This window comes from Carcharhinus amblyrhynchos, chromosome 10 (genome assembly GCF_965287045.1).
Source record: "Carcharhinus amblyrhynchos chromosome 10, sCarAmb.v2.hapA, whole genome shotgun sequence".
Classification (NCBI taxonomy): domain Eukaryota; kingdom Metazoa; phylum Chordata; class Chondrichthyes; order Carcharhiniformes; family Carcharhinidae; genus Carcharhinus; species Carcharhinus amblyrhynchos.
In genome coordinates this window covers 59,070,537-59,092,735 of record NC_137333.1, presented here as the reverse complement: position 1 = coordinate 59,092,735, position 22,199 = coordinate 59,070,537, and the positions used below count along the sequence as shown (strand labels likewise).

The 22,199-nt window shown below is 40.3% G+C and overlaps 1 protein-coding gene across 8 annotated transcripts in view; it reads right to left on the bottom strand.

The window, feature by feature from the left end:
* The window catches only part of rpl31 (ribosomal protein L31), a 122,481-nt gene that overhangs the window by 45,262 nt on the left and 55,020 nt on the right, over window positions 1–22,199 (bottom strand). For 5 of the 8 annotated variants that reach the window (XM_080197134.1, XM_080197135.1, XM_080197133.1 and 2 more), the window contains 8 exons: window positions 19,605–19,718; window positions 11,782–11,900; window positions 8,177–8,259; window positions 6,571–6,677; window positions 3,536–3,683; window positions 2,477–2,561; window positions 2,150–2,279; window positions 1,223–1,408 (listed from right to left, as the gene is read on the bottom strand). In XM_080197134.1, coding sequence (XP_080053260.1) covers window positions 1,223–1,408; window positions 2,150–2,279; window positions 2,477–2,561; window positions 3,536–3,683; window positions 6,571–6,677; window positions 8,177–8,259; window positions 11,782–11,900; window positions 19,605–19,718 — 972 coding nt within the window. The remainder of the gene's footprint in view (window positions 1–1,222; window positions 1,409–2,149; window positions 2,280–2,476; window positions 2,562–3,535; window positions 3,684–6,570; window positions 6,678–8,176; window positions 8,260–11,781; window positions 11,901–19,604; window positions 19,719–22,199) is intronic. The other 3 variants (XM_080197139.1, XM_080197137.1, XM_080197141.1) reach the window with 1 other exon arrangement.

Sequence of the window (22,199 nt, the reverse complement as noted above, 5' to 3'; positions counted from 1 at the left end):
TGAGTCCACATGATCCTTTGACAGAACTCAAAACATTAACTCTGTTTCTTTTCCCACAGATACTGCCAGATCTGCTGAGTTTATCTGGTATTTTTATTTTATTTCAGATTTCCAGTATCACAATACTTTGTTTTTATCCAGAATAATATGTTGATTATACCTAAGAAAGTATGAAAAAGGAGCAGACGTAGGCTATTGGACCCTTGAACCTGCTATATATCCGTTAAGATCATGGCTGATCTGTGTTTCAAATTCCACATTCCCATCTAACCCTGATATCCTTTGACTCCCTTGCCTAACAAGAACCTATCTACCTTTGCCTTAAAAGTATTCAATGGCCCCCAACTCCATCACCTTCTGAGGCAGAGTTCCGAAGTCAGACAACTCCCAAGAGAATTTTTTTTCCTCGTCTCTGTCCTCAAAAGGCAACCACTAATAAAACATTGCTCCCTAGTTCAGAAGTCACCCACAACAGGAAATAGCATTTCCACATCCACTTTGTCAAGATCATTCAGGATCTTATACACTTCAATTAAATCTCTTTTTACTCTTCTAAACTCCAGTGCACACTGGTCCTGATGAAGGGTCATCTAGACTTGAAACACTGACTCTACACTTTCTCTACATATGCTGTCAGACCTGCTGAGATTTTCCAGCATTTTTCTGTTTTTGTTCCAGTGGACCAAATTCCAGTGGAAACAAGCCCTGCCTGCAAAGGTGGAATTACAATGAAACACACAGCGCTGCTGCGCGGGGCCCCAGTCAATGGGGGCAAACTATGAGACGGCTATGGGAGCACCAATCAGAATCTGGTAGCTCTGGGTTTGCTGATTGGTGAGTCTATCAGCAGGCAATGGAGAAACAACACCAGGATCTGATTGGTGGAGTCTGCTTACAGAGTGGGAAAACACTGTCTGTGACCATTTGAAAAGTGGTGACAACTTTCCCGCTTTCTCCCCATAACCCTTAATTCTCTTGTCTATCAGAAATCTAGACAACTAGAAATCTAGTCAAAGAGATCTAGGTCAAAGAGTGAGTCTGCCTCTGCCAGCCTATCCAATCTATCCTCAGAAGACAACCTGTTCGTTCCAGATATCAATTTAGTAAATATTCTCTGAACTGCCTCAAATGTATTTAAATCCTTCTTTAAATAAGGAGACCACATATTCCTTGAGATATGGTTTCATCAAGACACTGTATAACTGAAGCATGACATCCTTACTTTTATGTTCAATTCCACTTGTGTATTGACCCCGATCTTCAGCAGAGTGGCAATCATGGTTGGATTTCCGCTCTGCTTGAACATTTTCATGCCTTGACGCTGCTCTACATTTCTTGCCAGATCTTCCAAGCCCAGCTTTTCCAGAAATGCAGAGTACAGCGTTCCTTGGAGAATACCATTGCAGTGCTGTAGCATTGGGGGAAGACAAGACACATCCCCTTTTTAGAGCACCAGCTGTCATATGATAAGTTTAAATATCCAGTGTGAGTATTAATGAATAGGTGAGCAGATGAATGAGCGTATGGGTAGGATGGTATGGCAGGTGGGTAGGGTGGCATGTGGTGAGTCTGGCAGGTGGGTGAGGCAGTAGGCGGGTGAAATGGTCGCTGTTCAACTCAAGTTGGGAGGGGGCATCAGAGGGTTGGGGGTAGTTGGGAGAGTTGTGATGGTAGTCTGGATGTTGGGGTGGTCAGGATGTAATGATTGGTTAGCATGGTGGCAGTTGGGGGGGGAGGTGGGGAGCACAGTTTTGTAGTTACCCCGGAGTTTGACTAGGATTTTTATGCCGAAGATTTCTTGGATAACTAAACAGGTTAAGTTCCACAGAACTGACTCTAACTCGGTCAGATGCCTTTGTGGGGCCCATTAGAAGTTGAAACTTGTACAGAAATATGCATTGCCAGAAAATTTACAGAGTCCAGATGCGCATCCTGGATCATATGTGTGATGCCTGACAACTCAAAGACTAGTAGATCTGGGCCATTAAATAATTAATGGAAAAATCAATATCAGAAAAATATTATGATCACCTATTTGAAGCCTTTTGCAAATTTTGCTATCCAGATTTCTAGAGGAGTCGAATACTTGCAAATTGAAAAAAATTACCCCATAAATTTCCCAAAGTAACAGTGGGAAAAAGACACCTACATGCAGATTCTGACACTGAGGTATGAGATGATTTGTGTGAACTCCGAGATGAAGAAGAAGGCGATGGGCTGCCATTGAGCACTTCAATTGTTTTAATGTGCTGCTGAGTGTCAAGTCTTGAGTCACGCCCCTGTACAGGACAACAACAGGAAAATATACAGTAGGTGTGAGCAAATCATTGTTTCCATTACGTTGCCTGCAATCTTAGCAGCAATTGTTTTCAACAAATTCACAACTAATATTAAGACATTATTAGCACTAATAAATATCTACAGACTCTTTCACAATAACAAGTATTTAAAAACAGATGACCAGAATTGTGATTACCTTAAGCATTGAAGTACCAACAACTTCTGTAGAATTATCTTCCAAAGTGATGTCATTTCGACGCTGTGCTCGAACCTCTGCATAGCTGGCGTGATATTAAAAGGAAAGAAATCAGTAGGAAAAAGAAATGCAATAAAAATCAAACAGAACATATCTGAAATATAAATATACCATGTAATTTGTTACTGAACTTCAAACGTATTCGATCAACTTCAGTGATTCATTGTTAGTGTGTTTATTTCCTAGGGTTACCTATCATTGATTGTCTCATTTGGACAATGGTCAGCAGTTCATGAGCAGGCAAGATATGAAAGGTAAAGTGGAATGAACACATCTTTATTTTTAATAAAGTCTGTTAACTCCATGTGAACTGCATTCCACAAGGAAGACTATGATACTTTCGGCACCCTGCACGTAGTGTATGAGAAAAAAAAGAAAAAATCCAGAAAATATTCTAATTAACAAGTTACTGAAATGAATTTAACATGACTAATTTCTTCAGATACTCTGGCTAATTTGACCAATTTCTCCAGGCCACTTTTACAGATAGGCAACCTTGAAGAAACAATGTGCCATTAATTGGGTGTCCTTGAACACTAAAGGACAAGACTCATACTGTTGTGCGAATAACTATGTTATGTACCTTTGTGTACAGACATTTGCTGTATTGCAAATGACAGAAGTGTTGTTGTTATACGTTTTATGAAGACTCTCCTAGTATACAATGTTGCTTATTTCAACTGTAAATACAGACTTTTGGATATTTTGACTCCATCTTATTCATAATTTCAATATTAGTTAGTCTATAATGATGCACTGAGTCTGGGAATTTGTTTTGGACTCTGTGTTAATGATATTGCGGACATAATGAGAAGATTTCCTGCATTCAGTATTTCTAACAAATTCAAAAAGTATTCTAAAATAATATCTTTGTGATTTCGCTGGAAATATCTAATCTGCAAAAATGTCTACTTTGTTTACAATATTTCTAAGACATAACAACCAGAGGAAATCTTCCTACTTGTTATTACACCTTCCAATCAATTATTTTGTTCTTACCTCACTAGTGTGTGCGTGCATACAATAAACTCCGGTTTGGAGTTCCACTGATGATAGGTAATGTAGTACCGGGTTTGGAGCCAGATCCATTGCTGTCCTTTAGTTAGGAACCGATAACAGCAAGATTTTCCTTTACCAAACTGCATCACTGTAGACAACAAAGAGAATGTCTGTAAATTATTTCAAACCATATTATTTTTCAGAGCAAAATCAACTTTCCTTTCGAAAAGATGTGTTTTTACAATTTAACTGGAATTGTCAATATGTTGGGTGATGTGCCAGCCATGGCTGAATAGCAGGAGATATGCGATGACAGTAAGAGGTGAGTGTGAGTGTGGCAGCATTTGTAGGTATGAGAGGGTAAGATGGAGGAGTACAAGATTTAGGTACTGACTGTCAGGGAATGCTGCTGGATGAATGATGTGGGTGTGGCATACTAAGCAGCATGGGCAATTGGTGCTGTCATTGGCAGATGTCAAGTGAAGATACAATCGCTGACCCCGATCACTGCGTGGGATCATTAGATTTCATGTCGCTAACTCCTTGGGTCCAGACTGCAAGAATTAACCTTCCTGGTCACCTGCTCCATGCCTTCAGAGGATGGTCTTAGAGGACCGCAGGCCCTCGTCAAGCCTTGGTATCTCTTCTTCTGCCCACTTGCATCATCAAAGCATCCTGAGCCACATCTGGCAATTTTGATTTTTCAGTGTGCCTTAGTGTTCAATTGTCAGACTATCCATTGCAGCAATGTCTTTTTTCTGCCTTCCTTTGAAGAGGCGTCTGCTTTAAGAAAAAGCAGACTGCTTGTATCACATTGCTGATAGATCCTGCTGTGGACCAAGCTGGTCCAGCTTTCAGAAGATCAGCTTTCAGAAGAGGAAACCAGTGCTGGAGGTGTAGGAACTTGTGCTGAAAATGTTCTGAGGTGGACTGACAAATGTTGCACTTTATCCACTTCCATCTGAATGGGGATAGATCTTGACTTCAGTGCCCAAAGTCTGAGCAAATTACACAATTTGGGCTTCTCTCAATAAAACCTTTTTTATGATTGTAAGTTTCATTCATCAAAGAATATTGGTAGACCAGTTAGATTTTATAATAATCCAGAAATTACCCTGTCACTTTTTAACATTGTACCAGTTCTTTATTTCTACTAGGTTTTTAACTGAATTCAGTTCTGAAATTGATAATTTGGGATTTGTTGTTAAATTCTTACTCCAGTCCATTGTTAGTATGCTACTGTATCATTAAAAAGTCTGACAACACCAGGTTTTAGTCCAACCTATTTATTTGATAATATTCTCACAAGCTTTCGAGGGGACAGCCTCTTCGTCAGGTGAATGGAGAGTTCTCCATTCACCTGACGAAGAGGCTGTCCCCTCGAAAGCTTGTGAGAATATTATCAAATAAATAGGTTGGACTAAAACCTGGTGTTGTCAGACTTTTTACTGTGTTTACGCCAGTCCAACGCCGGCATACCCACATCATGACTGTATCATTAAACCAGGAATGATTCAGAATTGAATCACTAAAGTAACGGAAGCTTTAATTTTGGAGTAGCTGAGTGCTGATTCAAACTTCCCATCAGTGAAAACATTGCAGCAAGAAATATTCTGCATTGCCAGTGAGTGGTTTACTTTCTCAGACACCAGTATATATTAGCTCTGTGTTGACTCTTGAGTTAATCTTAAAGCGGGGCCATTATTGCTTTCAATTGAGGCAACTGATGAGTAACACAGCAGCAAAGGAGACCCAACTTGGCTTGTTGTAGTGAAAAAAAAATGCCAGTTAAAGCATTTCTATTTATTGCCCATATTTTATTTCAGTGGAGATCCTGGAAGTGTTTTTTTCCCATAGTTTTCTTTTAACTAAGATGATGTTTGATGTACACAGTGCTACAGCACAATATGCATATTTAAAGGGTTATTATTAGTAAATTTGAAATGAAATGCGCAGAAATGATACATTGTCTTATTCACAAAGTCATTTTTTGAATGGTAAGTTTAATGCTTATAACTTCGAGGTCTATGTGTCATCTATAGACTAACAACATTGTTTACGCAATGTAGCTCTGGAATTAAAAAGTTACTAACATTGACTGACTACAGTTAGCTCTTCCAGAGATAAAGTTAGAGTGGAAAGCTTTCACATTGTAAGGCATAACTTGTTCAAATATTGTTTACAGTAAACACAGCAGAGAAAATTCACCAATGCTACTTACTCACTGGGGCAATTGTAATTGGAGGCAGCTTTGATTGGAGTTCAAGCTACATTGATTATTTGCAATTAACAGTACATGATACATTCTGACTTAGGAAAAATAAAATTGTTCTATTTATTTTATTTTAACCTAGAAACATAGAAACTAGAATCAGGAGTAGGACATTTGGCCCTTCCAGCCTACTCCACCATTCATTTTGATCATGGCTGATTTTCGAATTCAATATCCTGATCCCCCCTTCCCCCCACATCCCTTGATCCCTTTAGCCTCAAGAGCTATATCTAATTGTCACAGTGTTTTGTCCTCAACTTCATTCTGTGGTCATGAATTCCACATATTCCCTATCCTCTGGGTGAAGAAATTTCTCCTCATCTCAGTTCCAAAAGGTTTACCTCTTTTCCTCAAACTATGACCCCTAGTTCTGGACTCCCCCACCACTAGGGACATTCTTTCTGAATCTACCCTGTCTAACTCTGTTAGAATTTTGTAAGTATTAATAAGATCCCCTCTCACTCTTCTAAACTTCAGTGAATATAATCTTAACAGACTTAATCTCTCCTCATATGACAGACCTGCCATCCCAGGAATTAGCCTGGTAAACCTTCACCGTAATCCCTCTATAGCAAGGACATCCTTCCTCAGGTAAGCATCATATGTGAAGCATTTTTGTAACCTTCTTAAAATTCTCTTGATCTTTTTTCAGATGTGAAAGAACCACTTTATTTTCTGCTCCAGATTCCAATTCCAGTACCAGCAGATTAAACCCAAACATTTCAAAAAATTCTTATCAATTTTTTCCTCGTATGGTACATACATTGTTGATGGCACTTTGCTAGCTGCTCCAGGTCATCTACATGATAATAATCATAACCCGATGTACCGAGGACTTCAAAAGGCAAATAACCTATGATTGGTGGAGCCCTGTGGTTAGAAAGAGTCTTTGATTAGAAAATGTAAGCAGCACTTGTAACTACCAAATTGTATGCATAGAAAACAGAAGTGCCTAAAAATAAACCAAACAAACTTCATTTCTTTATTAGACTTCTACACGATGCATCTAATCATTTAACAAATTGCACTAGAGACATTGCAGCAAATCCCATTACATCAGGACAACCATTAGGAATTTGAATGAGGATTGCATATAGGTAGACTAGCTAACGTTAAAAGTGTTTGACAAACTGTGCACAGTACATAAAGAAGTTATTCAAGACTCCATCTACTTAAAACATTCAACTGAAATGGCCATTTTTCTATATTACATGACATGCAGCTGGAATTACCTGCAATAATTTTTCTGAATTTAATGTTGATGGTTTTTGAAGGTACATAAAAACGTGAAGAAAATGTACTTAGATTACAATGAATGAAATAAATACTCCTTATAGCTTTTTGTGAATGGTGCTGTGAGCACTCAACAGGGCACTTGAAGTCAACATTGGCTGGGATTTTCCGGCCCCACTGTGATAGGAGAGACTCGAAGGCCCAGCCAAAAGTCTATTGACCGGACAATATTTCATATGCAGAAGCAGTGGCTACATTCTACTACTAGGATTGATGTAGACTTTTTACATTGGTACAGAAAGCCTCAACATTGCAGCTTTATTCCCAGCAATGCACAAGAGTTCCATCTTGTATGCCAACATATACATTGCTTTAACCATGCTTTCTATTATGTGCTGCTAATGGGTGAGATTTGCTACCAGCAGTGTGTGATCGAAGATCATTCCTAAACATATTAGCTAGTGAAACTCCTCTTTTTTCTGAGTAAATCTCTCCTACCAGTGGAAACAGTTTCTCCCTATTTACACTATTAAAATCCCTCACAATTTGAACACCTGCATTAAATCTCCCCTTAGCCTTCTTTACCTAAAAAAAAGAAATTGCAGATTTCCCCATTTTTACACATAATTGAAGTCCTTCAGCTATGGTAAGATTTTAAATTTCCTTGCATCCTTTCTAAAGCCTTGACTTGCTTCCTGAAATGTGGTAGCCTGCACTGGAAATAATACATCTACTGATGCCTATCTGTTGATTTATAAAGATTGAGCATATCTTTCTTCATTTTGTACTCTATGTTTCTATTTATAAATGCATGAAATGTGTGTGCTTTTTTAATAGTCTTCTCAATTTTCCCTATTGCCTTCAGATATTTATGTATTTAAGCCCTCAAGTTCCTGCATCCCCTTTAAAATTGTACAACATTTTAACAATATTGAAATGAATATTTGGTGTAGGTATTCAGCAAAATGTAAACTTGAGATGGAAATAAAACATGTTGTGAAAGGAAATTTAGTGTTGCTTTACCTTCCAGAAATACAACACTAATTACTTCCAGAACTACTTCTTGTGCCTGTACCAGGTTGGTAATTTTGAAACTAGTAAATTCTACAATCACCACCAAAAAAATTCTCACTAACCTGTGATCTAGAAATAAAAATTTCCACTCCAAGCTATGTCTGGAAGTAAATTCTTCCAAAGGCTCCTCAATGATGCACATTTCCTGTGTTGAAATACAGTGTTGTAAACATAGTTAAGATTAGCAGAATTTTATATAGAACAGATTTTAATTCTCTATTTCAAAAATATTCAATCTGTCCATTTTAAAATTTTCAAAACCAATCTAGAAAGTCAATAATTCATGAATAGAATGTCTTGTTCTCATTTAAGAGATGTAACAGTAATGCTTTCATTGTTGAATAATGACAGATTCTCACCAGGACATTCAGAGCTAAAAGTCACTCTTTAGGATTTCTTTATGTAGAATCATAGCATAAATCAGCATAAAAGGAGGCCATTTGACCCATCATGCCTGTGCTGGATCCCTGGGTAGATATATTCAATTAAACTCACTCCCCTGCTCATTGCTCATACTCCTCTCTATAGGTTCTTTCCCTTCAATTCCTCATTCAATTAATTTTGAAAATTACTACTGAATTTGTTTCTACCGCCTTTCAGGCAATGTATTCTAGATCACAACAACTCACTATATAAAAAATGCTTCCTCAAGTCATCTTTGAATCTTTCATAAATCACTTTAAATATATGTCTTTCAGTTACTGACTTTCCTGCCACTGAAAACAATTTTTCTTTATTTATTCTTCAAGATCATCCATGATTTCAGTGTTTCTATCAAACTGTAACACTGCTCTAAGGAGAACAACTCCAGTTTTGCCACATAACTGAACTCCCTTGTCCATGGTATTACTCTAATAAATCATTTCTGTACCCTCTCCAAAGTCTTGACATTACCCCTAAAGTGTGGTGCCCAGAACTGAACATGATACTCTAGCTGAGGCCTAACCAGTAGAATTTAGTGAAACTTCTTTGCTTTCATACTCTATTCCTTTATTAATAAAGTGAAAGATACCATTTGCTTTTTCACCAGCCTTTTCAACTTGTCAGCCTTCAAAAATTTGTGTGCAGGCAGATGCCACTCAATTTCTCTGTTCCTGTAACTCCTTTCAAATTGTAACGTTAGTTCATATAGCCTCACCTCATTTTCGCTGCCACAATGGATCATTCCACACTTCACTGCATTAAATTTTATTTGCCATGTTTCTGCCCATTTTACTAGTCTGTCTATGTCCTCCTGAAGTTTGTTAATATTGTCCTGATTGTTTATTCTTGGCAGTTGTTGGTGGGGTTTCCAAGATGGCCGGTATTGACAAAATTTTAGACAATACAAGCCAGTGTCTCAGCTTAAAGATGCAACTTTTATTTAGACCAGCGGCTGCCAGAAAAATCACCAAAGGGTCAGGACAACTCCTGAGATGGAACAGCTAGACCTCTCCAATGAGCTTGGCTGTATACATTTCAAAACAGATCAACTATAGATTTCTTATCCAGTACTCCCGTCTTTCATTAGCTTTAAATCAATCATCTTCAATATTCATACATTAACAACAAAACCTATCATATATCTCAGCTAATTGCATCTTACACTCTGGCATAATGACATTTTATTAGTGCATAGAATCCATAAGCTAACTCCTGTCCTGGCTGACCCCACTCCCTCTATCCCTTAGCAACCAGAGACGCTAACCCAAAGTTCAAATGAACATTCCTATGAGTTTCTTGAAAGGCGACTGCCAAACCAGATTAACACACGACTCCACGTCTGGACATGCATCTGTCTTATCTGGACGGTGAATAAATCCTATTCATGAAGTCTGATCAAGTGTTCTAAATGTTCTAACCATTGAAACTCTGTTGATAAAACCTTGCATATTCTCAAGGCTTTAATATTCTCTTAGAAAATGACCCTGTCTTAATGCCCTTTACTATTATACCTTGCAGTAATTTGTCTTTGGCTAAAGTAAACAATGATTCTCAAAAATATATTAATACATTCAAAAAGCAGCACGTGTTTTTAAATCATAACCACTTGTTTAAATCTCTTACTGCATTTCATATGTCTCATAGTGCTTGCTTGTTAGCTTATAAATCTGTTTTAAAATCATTAGCTCAATGCTGGCAGTTCTGTTAGTGCCTTAGTGTCTAATGATTTAAAAATATTTACTTAGCTATTAGGATTCCTCTCTTACAGTGGCATTTTCCAGTGTGCCAGTGGGGACCGTCATTGCGGGCATGACGGGAATATCTGGAGAGAGGTTCCACTGGTGGGACTAGAAAATCTTCCAACCACCAATGTTAGTTTTCCTCTTTCCTCCTTTTTAAACAAATCATTCCTCCAGTTCTCAATTCCGAGGAGGATTAGAAGATGATTCCAAAGCCTCTGCAATTTCCATCCTTCCCTCAGTAATCTAGGATGAATGCCAGCTGAACAGGGTGCCTTATCTGTGAGGACTGCCAACCTGTCAACTATTTTTATACCATTCAAATTCATAACCATCTCCTCCCTTACTTCTACATTGGAAAGGTCCTCTTTTCCAACAGTGAAGACAAACACAAAGTACTCATTTAGTATCCCAGACATGGGGTTTCTAAATGGGATCAATCTTCCTTTGACTTCCATTTTACTACTTTTATGCTCAGAAAATTCTTTTGTTTTTCCTTTTATGCTACCCATTAATCTATTCTCACACTCTCTCTCCCTATTATTTCTATTGTTAATAAACTTTCCAATTGCCATATTCCTCCTTTTTCCAGTCTCATTTTAACTTCTCTATCTTTGGTCAGCTAGGGAGCTCCAGCATTGGATGCTTTTCTTTTCCTTGTCATGGGAAGAGGCCTATTCTGAACCCAGTCATATTTTTGAAGGTCTTCCATTGAACCAAGTGGCTTGCTTGGTCATTTCATTGCTGTGGATCTGGAACCAAATGTAGGCCAGACCAGGTAAGGATGGCAGATTTCCTTCCCTAAAGGGCATTAGTGAACAAGATGGTTCTTTTTACAACAATCGACAATTGTCATCAATGACCTTTAATTCCAGATTTTAATGAAACTCAAATTTTACCATCTGCTATGGTGGTATTCAAACCCCAGTCCCCACAGCATTAACCTGGGTCTCTGGATTGCTAGTCCACAAAACCAACACCTCCTCATTAATTGCTATTAATAAGTACTAATAATTCCTAATGGCCGCTACTTGATTCATGGTTCAGGCTCAAATTCAGAACTTGTTCCCGTACTGACATGTCACAAGTTCAGCAAAAAAAATCAAAAAACAATAAAAATAGAGAATGTTGACAAAAGTACTGGTATTAAATTTAATCAATATAATTCAAACATCTCCTAGAAATTTATTGACACCGCTGGTAAAACAGGCACCTAAATGTCCACTATGACCAGCTGTCATACTGGTAAAGGTTGAAGCACCAGTGACCAGGGCAGTCCTTAACACTGTTGCCATCTCAATTGCCTACATTCTTTTCCTGAAATGTAAATCTACTTTGCCAGTGAGCTGCCCAGAGATATGTAACAGGCATCCACAGCTCGCCAGTGTAATTTAAATCAGATCCAAAGGCTAATATCTAAAGTGCCTCTGACCTATCAATTGCAGTTCAGGGACTAATCTCTGGGAATCTGGTGTTATCTATTTTCATTGCCCATATGTACTAACCTTTATGAACTGAGGTGTTGCTAGACGGACGGTTGCTACAAAACACATCTGTTCGTCTACTGTTGTTTGAAATGTCCTTTGAACAGAACCTTCAAAACCATTACAAGAGGAGCTAGGCACTAAAATTAGAAAGAAGATAAATAACATTTCCAACTAAGTTTACACCAGCATGTAATAAATAGTTTATTAACATAACCTATTCAGGGCTCAACTATGAATTAGTAAATGGTTTGTGTACATCTAAATGTATGCAACCCTGCAGCACTCAGACTGGGGAGTTTGGGATTCCAATATTTTAAAAGTGGCCAATGAAGCTTACAAATGGGGTAAAAATAACCGAGCAGTTAATTGTTAAGTAACAATGGAGGAGTGCACATGCGCATGCACGCGTGATAATTCAAACCACATCAATCTAACTTGCACCTGGCCATGTTATCCAGAATATATATCAGCAACGATCCTTAATTAAAAGTGCTTTGCAAAGTATTGGCCATTACTTTTGTAATACCAAATGGATTTTGTTATTTAATCTCCTTCTTTAGATTTTTAAAATCTCTTTAGATGTGTGAATTCTATAAAGCAGAATTTATTTTTGTTTTGAGGTTGTATGATTTTTACGAGACAAAAATGATCAGAACGAGTGTTCACATATCCCATTATATTCATTAAAATGTACTCGCAGCTTCACATGCAAAGTTTTTCTGCATTATAGTACTCACTGGCATATCCTCTTTAATTAATAGTATGTACTTCAGCTTATATAAGTTGAAATAAATCACATTGTGATTTATATGTACCTAAGCTAATGTGATCAAATAAATTCTCTGGTCTCATACGCCTCACTGCCGCTGCCTGCGAGAATGGAGAATTTGGCGCTTAGCCAAATCTCCATTCACAGCAGTGGGACTGGAGAATCCAGCCGTGGGCAAGGTCGGAGACTTCTAGCCACATTTCTTTCTGAAGCAATAAAGATGCATTTGTATACTTTAAAGGAAATGTGGAAATAAAAAAAATAGCCTGAAGAATTAATTCACTTTTTAAAAAAAACTTCTAATGCCAATATTCCCTCTGTGTGCTTAGATTTCAAAACAATACTTCAAAACTCTGCCACTGATGCTGACCTACTTGGAACATGGCCAAATGTTTTGGAAAATCTGTTCTCAGCAATCATCTATGACAAACAGTTTTCTGTACAGTCCAGTAAAACAAATTTGGCACAACACTGCATTGCCAAACTTGCTTTCACCAGATCAAGTTAATAAATTTTCCTAATGAAGTCTATCTACATAAACAATTATTTACTCAAAGTACACCCACAGTGCATATTCCTATGTCAAAAGTCACATGTAGGTAAGTATTAATATTAGACATGTTGCACTCAGTCATAATCTCATATTACTCACGTGCACACCAATTTTACAGAAAAATCAAAAAGGAATAAAGCTGGACAGACCTCGCATGGTCTAGGCACTGAAAACAGCTGTAGCACATCATGGCCTATTGATTCTACAAAGGTCTCCTTACATCTGGGGGTTTGTGCCAAGATGGGGTGAGTTGTTCCACAGATAAGTCAAGTAACAGGCAACATTGTCATGCTCACCAAATAACATCAGATATCTCCATCTCTACATCTAGGTATGTCCTATGCCACTGGCAGGCCAGACCCAATAGAGGTAGCGGCACAGTTGTATGCAGTTTGGTGGGACATGCCCTAGGAGCCTTCAATATTGACTTTGTAGCCCATGAAAGTTCACAGCATCAGATGAGACGGGGATAGGGAAATCTTCTAATGATTTCCACCCCAGCTGAGGAATGGGTATTCCTCCATGCTGAACTCCATTTGGAAGGAACACATGAGGGTAGCAAGGGCACAGAATGCAGTCTTTTTGGGGGACTTCAATGGTCAACACCAAGGTTGACATGGCAGTACCAAAACTGACCATGCTGGCCAAATCATGAATGACATATCTGCTAAAGTGGGTCGGCTGTAGAGGGTGAGGGAACCAACAAGAAGGAAAAATCTTACTTGATCTCTCCTTCATCAATCCACCAAAAGTAGATGTGTCTGTCCAAAAAAGCACTGGTAAAAATAATCACTGCAAAGTCCTTCTGGAGATTTCACATAGAGGATATCTTCTATTGTGTTGTGTAATATTACCACAGTGCTAAATGAGATAGATTTGAAACATTTCTAACATCTTAAAACTGACAGCTATAAAGGCACAATGGGCTATTAGCAGCAGCAAAATTATACTCAATCATAATCTGTAGCTTAATGGCCAGACATATCCCCCACTCTACCGGGCCAGGAGATCAAACCTGATTCAATGAAGAGTGGAGGAAGGCATGCCAGAGGCAACATCAGGCAACCCCAAAGACGAGATGTCAATCCAGTGAAACTACAACACACGATTTAACAATCAACAGATCAGATCTAAACTCTGCTCTCCGGTTAGATCCAGCCCTGAATGTTGGTGGACAATTAAACAACTAACCAGAGGAGGAGGCTTCCAAATATTCCCAACCTCAAATGATGGAGTGGCCCAGCACAACACTGCAAAATACAAGGCAGAAGCATTTGCAAGAATCTTTAGTCAGAAATGCTGAGTGGATGATCCAGCTCAGCCATTTGAAGTCCCCAGGATCAAAGATGCCAACTTCATTCACTCCAGTGATATCAAGAAATGACTGAAGGCACTGGATACTGCAAAGACTGAGGGCCTTGACAATACATCAGTAGTAGTACTGAAGGCTTGTGCTCCAGAACTAGCCGCATCCCTAGCCAAGCTGTTCCAGTACAGCTACAACACTGGCATCTACTCAACAATGTGGAAAATTGTCCAGGCATGCCTTGTCCTCAAAAGGTCAGGACAAATCCAATCCAGTCGATTACTTCCCTATCAGTCTACTCTTGATCATCACTGAAGTGATGAAAGGTGTCATTGATAGCGCTATCCAGTGGCAGTTAGTCAGCAATAACCTGCTCACTAATGCTCAATTTGTGTTCTGCCAGGGTCACTCAGCTCTTAACCTTTTTACAGTCTCGGGTCAAACATGGAGAAAAGAGCTGAACTCAAGAGATGAAGTGAGATTGACTGTCCTCGGTATCAAGGCAGCATTAAACTAAGAGTGACAACAAGGACCCCTAGCAAAATTGAACTCATTGAGTCACAGGGTGGAAGTGTCCTGTCCCATCCACTACAGGAATCATAGCGTGTGGGACATGATCGTGCAAAGATCTGTTGGCCTCAGGCGGGATTTTTTCATCTTAGTGCGCAGCTGGAAAATCTCACCAATAGAGTGAGACAGCATGGAAACTGGCCCTTAGACCCAACTGGTCCATGCCAACCAGGCTTCCTCAACTGAACTAGCCCCATTTGCCTGCGTTTGTCCTACAATTAAAGCTCTGCAGAAGGTTCATACGGACTTGAAACATTAACGATGTTTCTTTCTCAAGAGATGCTGCCAGCCATGCTGACTTAATCCAACATTTCCAGTTTTTATTTCACATTTCCAGCAAGCACAGTAATTTGCTTTTAACTTAAAAATGCTGTTTATGCTCCAAATGTCATACTGTAATAGCATGTGTTTCGGAGTTACACACATGTAACAGCAGTTGGTGCAAATCTATGGTACGAGGCAAAAAAGGTTTTCCAGGGTTTAAACTGGAAGTGGTACCAAACAGCATGTAAATGGAGCAGCCAAAAGAAGTTTTGTGATTGTGAGTGGAAGAAGCAAGAGGAATAGACCAGTGAAAATAGAAAAGAGCACACACTCTTTGTATTAGCATGTTGCAAAACAATCACAGCTGTGATATCCTGTTATTTTTGCAGCAGAACATCTGGGCACAGATCAGCCTAGGCAATCACCTATGTATGCACTGGAACCTTAACATGGCCATCTTTACCTCTCAGGATGAACAAGAACAAGCCAACTCCAGCACATGGACATTCTGACAAGCAAGCCATTTAAATCATTCATATGTGAAGACTGGACTGAATGGAAGGAGGCACAAAGTCATGACTTAATACCAACACAATGTGCTTAGAATCAAACACTAGTTTTGTCACAGATTTTGTCTAATAGATGCAAATATGAACAGAAAATGATGGAAATGCTGGTCAAGACAGCACCTGTGGAGTGACAGGTTAACATTTCAGGTTGATTACATTTCATCAGAACTGGAAAAAGTTACAGATGTAATAGGTTTCAAGCACATACAAAGTGGCAGAGAGATAAATGAACAAAGGGGACAGGAAGAGGAGGATGTGTTTGTGGTAGAATCAGGTCAATCTTCCTCACTTCCATCCCCATGGAGAATGGCTCGAGAGCTTCAGAAGGCCAGCTTCTATCCATTGTTACACACTACCTGCCTGAACTTGTTTTCACACAGAACAACTTCTCCCCTCAATCTACACACTCCCTCCAAATAACTGGTGTTGCTATGGGAATCCAAATGAGTCCTAGCTATGCTTTCTTTTCTTGGGATCTGTGGAATTTCTTTATTATAATCCTTCCCATATTCCCTCCCACACCTTCTCCCCCTGTACATTGATGCCTGCACGAGCGACATTACCTGCTATTGCTCAAACTGCATAATTTCATCAACTTTGCTTTCAACTTTCACCCTTCCCTTGCCTTCAAATGGTCAATTTCCAGTCTTCCCATCCTATTCTCAAGTTCTTTGTCTTTATTGCTGCAGATAGGCGATCTATCAATGTCCATTTCAAGCCCACTAACTCCCACAACTACCTTTAATCGCACCAACTGACACAATGGCCACAATTCTCCCATCACGACGCACAACTTTTCTGGCAGATCGAGTTGGGAGATGCGCATCAGCGGCCTTGTACTGTGATTTGCGCATGTGCCGAGAACGCCTGCACATCTCCCAGAGCTGGTGAACAGTTGGAAAGTTCCAGCTGGAAACTGGCGGGAAGGCAGTAAGTCAATTGAATCTTTTTAAAATGTATTTCAAATATGTTTAACAGGTTATGATCAGGTCCTGATCAAATCTCCCACCCATCAGGAGTACTTCATTCTGTCGAGGTTCAGACTGGCTCCCCATGTTCAGGGAACCCTGCTGGAATGAAGGTCGGGGGGGGGGGAAATAGGGGCCCCTCAGGGGGTTAGATGGGGAGGTGTGGTGCTCCCTGCGTGTGGGCACCCTGGCAGTGCCCATCAGGCATCAGGCAGTGCCAAGGGGGCCAGGCCCACTGTGGGTGGAGCCTGGGGCAATCGGTGGAAGTGAGGGGTCCTGTGCCACTCTGCATGGGAGTTGGTCTGGGATGGAGAGAGGACAGCAATTGGGGCAGGTCTGCATCCCAAGGGAGGAGTCTGCCAGGGATGGTGGGATCGCCACTGCGGGGGGTGTGGGCTGTGCATTGGGGTGCTCTGGGGGAGGCAGGGTTGGCACAGGAATTGCTGTGGGGGCCACAATTGGGCCATCTTGGGGCTGGAGGGGCAACACTGTGGTGGTCCCAGGTTGGCCAGCAATTGAGCTGGCCGGCAAATAGTGAGTCTGACAGATTGGAACCACTGCACACGTGCAGAGTCGCAGAATGAATAGGCCTCGCCCCCCCCTGATTTTTAATGATATCCACGACTGGGACGTCTGCAGTGCATAGAGTGTGGAGATTCAGATGAGAAGCCGAACTGACAGAACAGTCGGGATTTAGAACAGTTTTCCCACCAATTCAGCACTTTTGGAAGAATCACGGTCTATGTTTCCTACAAGGACTATATTCCATTCTCTCAGTTTTTCCAGCTCAGCCTCATCCATATTGACAATGCCACCTTCCACGTAAGTGTTTCAAGTATTCCTTTTTGCTCAACCAACGATTCCCTACGCTGTTTTGACAGGACTCTTGGCCATACTGCTTCTATTTCCTGCTGTTCTATTCTCGCTCCTTCCCTTCCCAGAAACATAATAACATTCCCCTGCTCCCCATCCAACACCCCCTCCTTGTCCCTTGGCAGCTTCCTGTGCAAGTGCTGGAGATACAATATCTGTTCTTTTACCTGTTCCCTTCTTACCATCCAAGACCCCAAACATTTCTTCCAAGTGAAACATGATTTATGTGATTTTTTTTTCAGTTTAATACATTATACTTGCCACTCACGATATCACCTTCTCTGCTTTGAGGCAATTGCTTTGTATTTTCCAGTCAGTCTGAGTGTGACCTTGAGCTTCCAGTTATTTGACATACTGTATTCATTCTCTATCTCATTCCCTGCGTCTGACCTATTTGTCTTCAGCCTCTTATACTATTTCAATTAAGCCAACATAAGCTCAAGGAACATCACCTTTTCTTTCAATCTGGCAACTCAAAGATTTTGGGACCTAGTGAAATCTGGTGAAATGACGCAACAACAATAATCTCTCCCTCAGTGTCAGTAAAATGAAAGAGATAGCCATTGACTTCAGGAAGCAGAGTGGAGGACATGCCCCTGTCTGTGTCAATGCTGACAAAGTGGAAATGCTCACGAGCTTCAAGTTTCTAGGTATCCAGATCACCAACAACCTGTCCTGGTCCCTCCATACTGAACTGTAGTTAAAAAAGCCCAGTGATGTCTCTACTTTCTCAGGAGGCTAAGGAAATTTGGCATATCCACTATGACTCTCACCAATATTTACACATGCACCACAGTAAACATTCTTTCAGGATAGGAATCAGTTTGGTATGACTCCTGCTCTGACAAGGACTGCAAGAAACTACAAAGGGTTGTGAACGTAGCCCAGTCCATCACGCAAACCAGCCTCCCATCCATTGCTTCTGTCTATACTTCCCACCATCTCAGAAAAGCAGCCAGCATAATCAATGACTCCTCACACTCTGGACATACTATCTTCCACCTTCTTCCATCAGGAAAAAGATATAAAAATCTGAGGTCAAGTACCAAGCGACTCAAGAATAGCTTCTTTCCTGCTGCCATCAGACTTTGGAATGGACCTAACATGTATTAAGCTGATTTTTCTCTACACTGTACCTGTGACTGTTAAACTGTATTCTGCACCCTCTCCTTTCCATCTCCCCTATGTATTCTATGAATAGTATATTTTGTTTGTATAGCACACAAGAAATAATACATTTCACTGTATCCCAACACACGTGACAATAATAAATCAAATCAAGTTTTTAAAAATCCAACGCTGAATTCAACAATCTCTGCCTCCACTTGTTCAGACACCAGTTGGTGCTGATCTGCTTTTGCCATTTACCTCTCATCTTGACCCATCTTTTGTTCCTTTACTTGCCCCATTATCATCATCTTTTATCTTTCATCACCATTTGTTTTGTCCATTAGTCTCTCCTTCCTTTCCCTGATTAGTGATGTTCCCTTTTGTTCTTCTGCCTTTCCTCTTTCCTGACCTGTGTATGTGCTCAAATCCTACTGCATCTCTAACTTGATCCAGTTCTGACATAAGACTGTCCGTTGACTTAAAAGATTGGGCTCAGTTTGAACTCTGTGTAAGTGAACAGACTTTGAGTGAATTTAAAGTTGGGGCCATTAACTCTGTTTTTCTTTCTTTCTCTACAGATGATGCCTCACCTTTTCGGTGTTTCTAGCATTTTCTATTTTGATTTCAGACTTTGGTTTTGCCTTTGTGTTAAAGTTAATTCCTTGAATGGAGGCATTTGTAAAATAAATAAATTGGCTTAGTGCTTTAGTTATTCTTTTCCTCTTCAGCCCCACCTTTTAAACAATTTACTTTTTGACTTGTTTGTGTTCTTATGCAAAGTACAATGCATGTTTTGCAAATTAGTCTTTAAATGTTTTTATTCTCATATAATGGATCGTAACTGAATCCCAACACTCACCACCATCACAAGACTGGAAATTTCCCACAAATCTTAGATATTCATAGGTAGGAGGCTCCTTGGGGTCCAATGTCCCTCGCAGCAGATGACAAGAAAACGCAAAGGAGTTCTCGGCTTTAAACAAAAATGATATATTCTTGATTAAATCAAAGTTACACAAGTGCATGTACTTTCTTTCCATATATGTATACATACACAGGTCCTGAAATTACTGGTGACAAGCCAGGGCACAATATTGTTGAGCAGGTCAACCACGGTGGTAGTGGAGGGCTGCATGTTATTACAGAGTTGGACTCACCAAGTTTCCATCCTCAAATAAATTCTTCCTCATGATTTTAGTCAGGGTCCACGACCTTCACTAACACATCTTGGCATCTCACTCAGTGGTGCTATGCAGTTGCAGTAGCTGACAAGATAAGCTTGTGCCACTTGAGGGTGTGCCACACATTGGCAAACTAGCATTTCAGGAAACACATTTAAGAGCCAGAATATCAGCTTCCATTCACGATTTGTTGAAAAACTAATTTTAGTGCCACATTGGAAAACCTGGAGACATGGACGTAAAATGTTGGGAAATTTCCGAAAGTCAAGCTAAATCTGTGTAAAACACTGGTTTAACCTCAAATGGAATATTTAGGAGCGATCTTGAGCCTGCGTGCACTGACGGTGCGAATGCTGGTAGGGCCTCAAGATCTGGAAGTCACAGTTCTTGCCAGCGTTATGGGTATGAACCTGCTTTACATTCATTTGAATATATTTAAATATTATTAACTTGCCCCTCCGCCACATATTTACACCGCGCTGATGTGATGTCAGTGGGAGCCCGCTGGGGTAGAAAGGACTGACTCCAATTAAGGGTGGGGAGGGGAACCCCTCACACCTTCATGATGGGCTATGGGTGATGGTTTATACAGTAATGATTGGGGTGCTCTTTAAAGATGGCTCCCTGATCTCTGTATAGCCTGGTTTTGCTGGCGTGTTCAGACCCTGTATGATGGCATGAAACACACCCCCTTGATTTTTTTTTGACAGAGTTTGTAAGATCTGGAGCCAAAACTGACCTGTTTCGTTGGAGAGAAACATGCCAGATTTCTCACCGGAAATAATATGCTTCCATTTGTGTCTGGTTCTGGGCACCGCATTTTAGGAAGGTTGTAAAGTCAGTGTGCAGATTTATAAGAATGGTTCCAGGAATAAGGAACGTTACTTACATAATAGATGGGAGAAATTGGGACTATTTTCCCTGGAGGAGAGGATTAAGGGATCTGAAAGAGGTATTCAAAACCATGATGGTTCTGGACAGAATTGAAAGGGAGAAAGTATTTCCTTTGATGGAAGGATCAAGTACCAGAGGGCAAAGATTTAAGGTAATTAGGAAAAGAATCAATGGCAACACAAGGAAAAGCATTTTCATGCAGCAAGTGGTTGGGATCTGGAATACACTGCTTGTGAGTGTGGTGGAGAACAGACTCAATCTAGGCACTCACGAAGGAATTAGATTATACGTGAAAAGGAAGAATGTGCAGAGCTATACGGTGAAGACTCAGGTGTGGCATGAGGGGAATTGCTTCTTCAGATAGTCAGCACAGACCAGATGGGCTGAATAGCCTCATTCTGTGTTGTAATCATTTTATGATTCTGCAGGGAAGGGGGATATTTGAAAAACATAGGGTGAGAGTATACTGCAAATCTACCATCAAGCATTGGCTTGGCAGCACTCCTTTAGTTAACCCAGATTCAAGTTTCTGGAGTGGAACTTGAACCCATAGTTTCCGACACGGTGATGAAGGTGCTGCTCTTAAGTTGGTAAATCAAATATTGAGACCTCCCAGCCTGAAAATCAAATGGGTTTGCTAAGAAACACTTGGTTACTCATCTGGTTTGTCCTTCTTTATCTTGCTGCCTGTCCCCTTCAACAGTTGCCTCCTGAGGACGATCCAGGAGTGAGTGCCATTGCCAGCTTCTCTGGGTGTCATTATAGACAGGAAGCCCTGGGTATTGAAGCACCAAGAATTGAGGCTGAAGGCCCCATCCTGTTCTGATATTATTTTAGCTACAGATCTAAGTTTACTTCTTGGTGGCAGCTCCGGAAATCCATGGGGATGAAGATAATGGGTTTCACTTTTCTTCTATCCAACCCACGGGAGATGAGTGTTCCCTGGACACCAGGGCAAGAAATGTCAGGCCCTAAGGTCTTCTTCATCTCATCCTATGCACTTAGTCACCTTCAGTGCTCCCTTAACATAGTTTAACTCTCATCTTCACACATGCCTTATCTGCTGATGTCCTAATTGACAAGCACAGGGATTGTTTTCCACATGTTTACATGCCACTCTCAATTCTACCTCTTTGTGGTCACCATCAGTTCCAATGCTATTGCTAATTGATCCAGTCAAAAAAATCAGGCACTGGCTGAATTGAAATTTCCTTCACTTCAATTTCAATAAAGCCGTAACCATTGGGGTAAATTTTCCTTGCTTTCGGGAGCCAGGATCGAAGGTAGGAGCAGGCATTCCCACGGGAGTCCAAAAACATGGTTTATGGTGGCAGAATTTTCCTGTGATTGTCTCCGCCCTCTGCCAATGACATAATGGA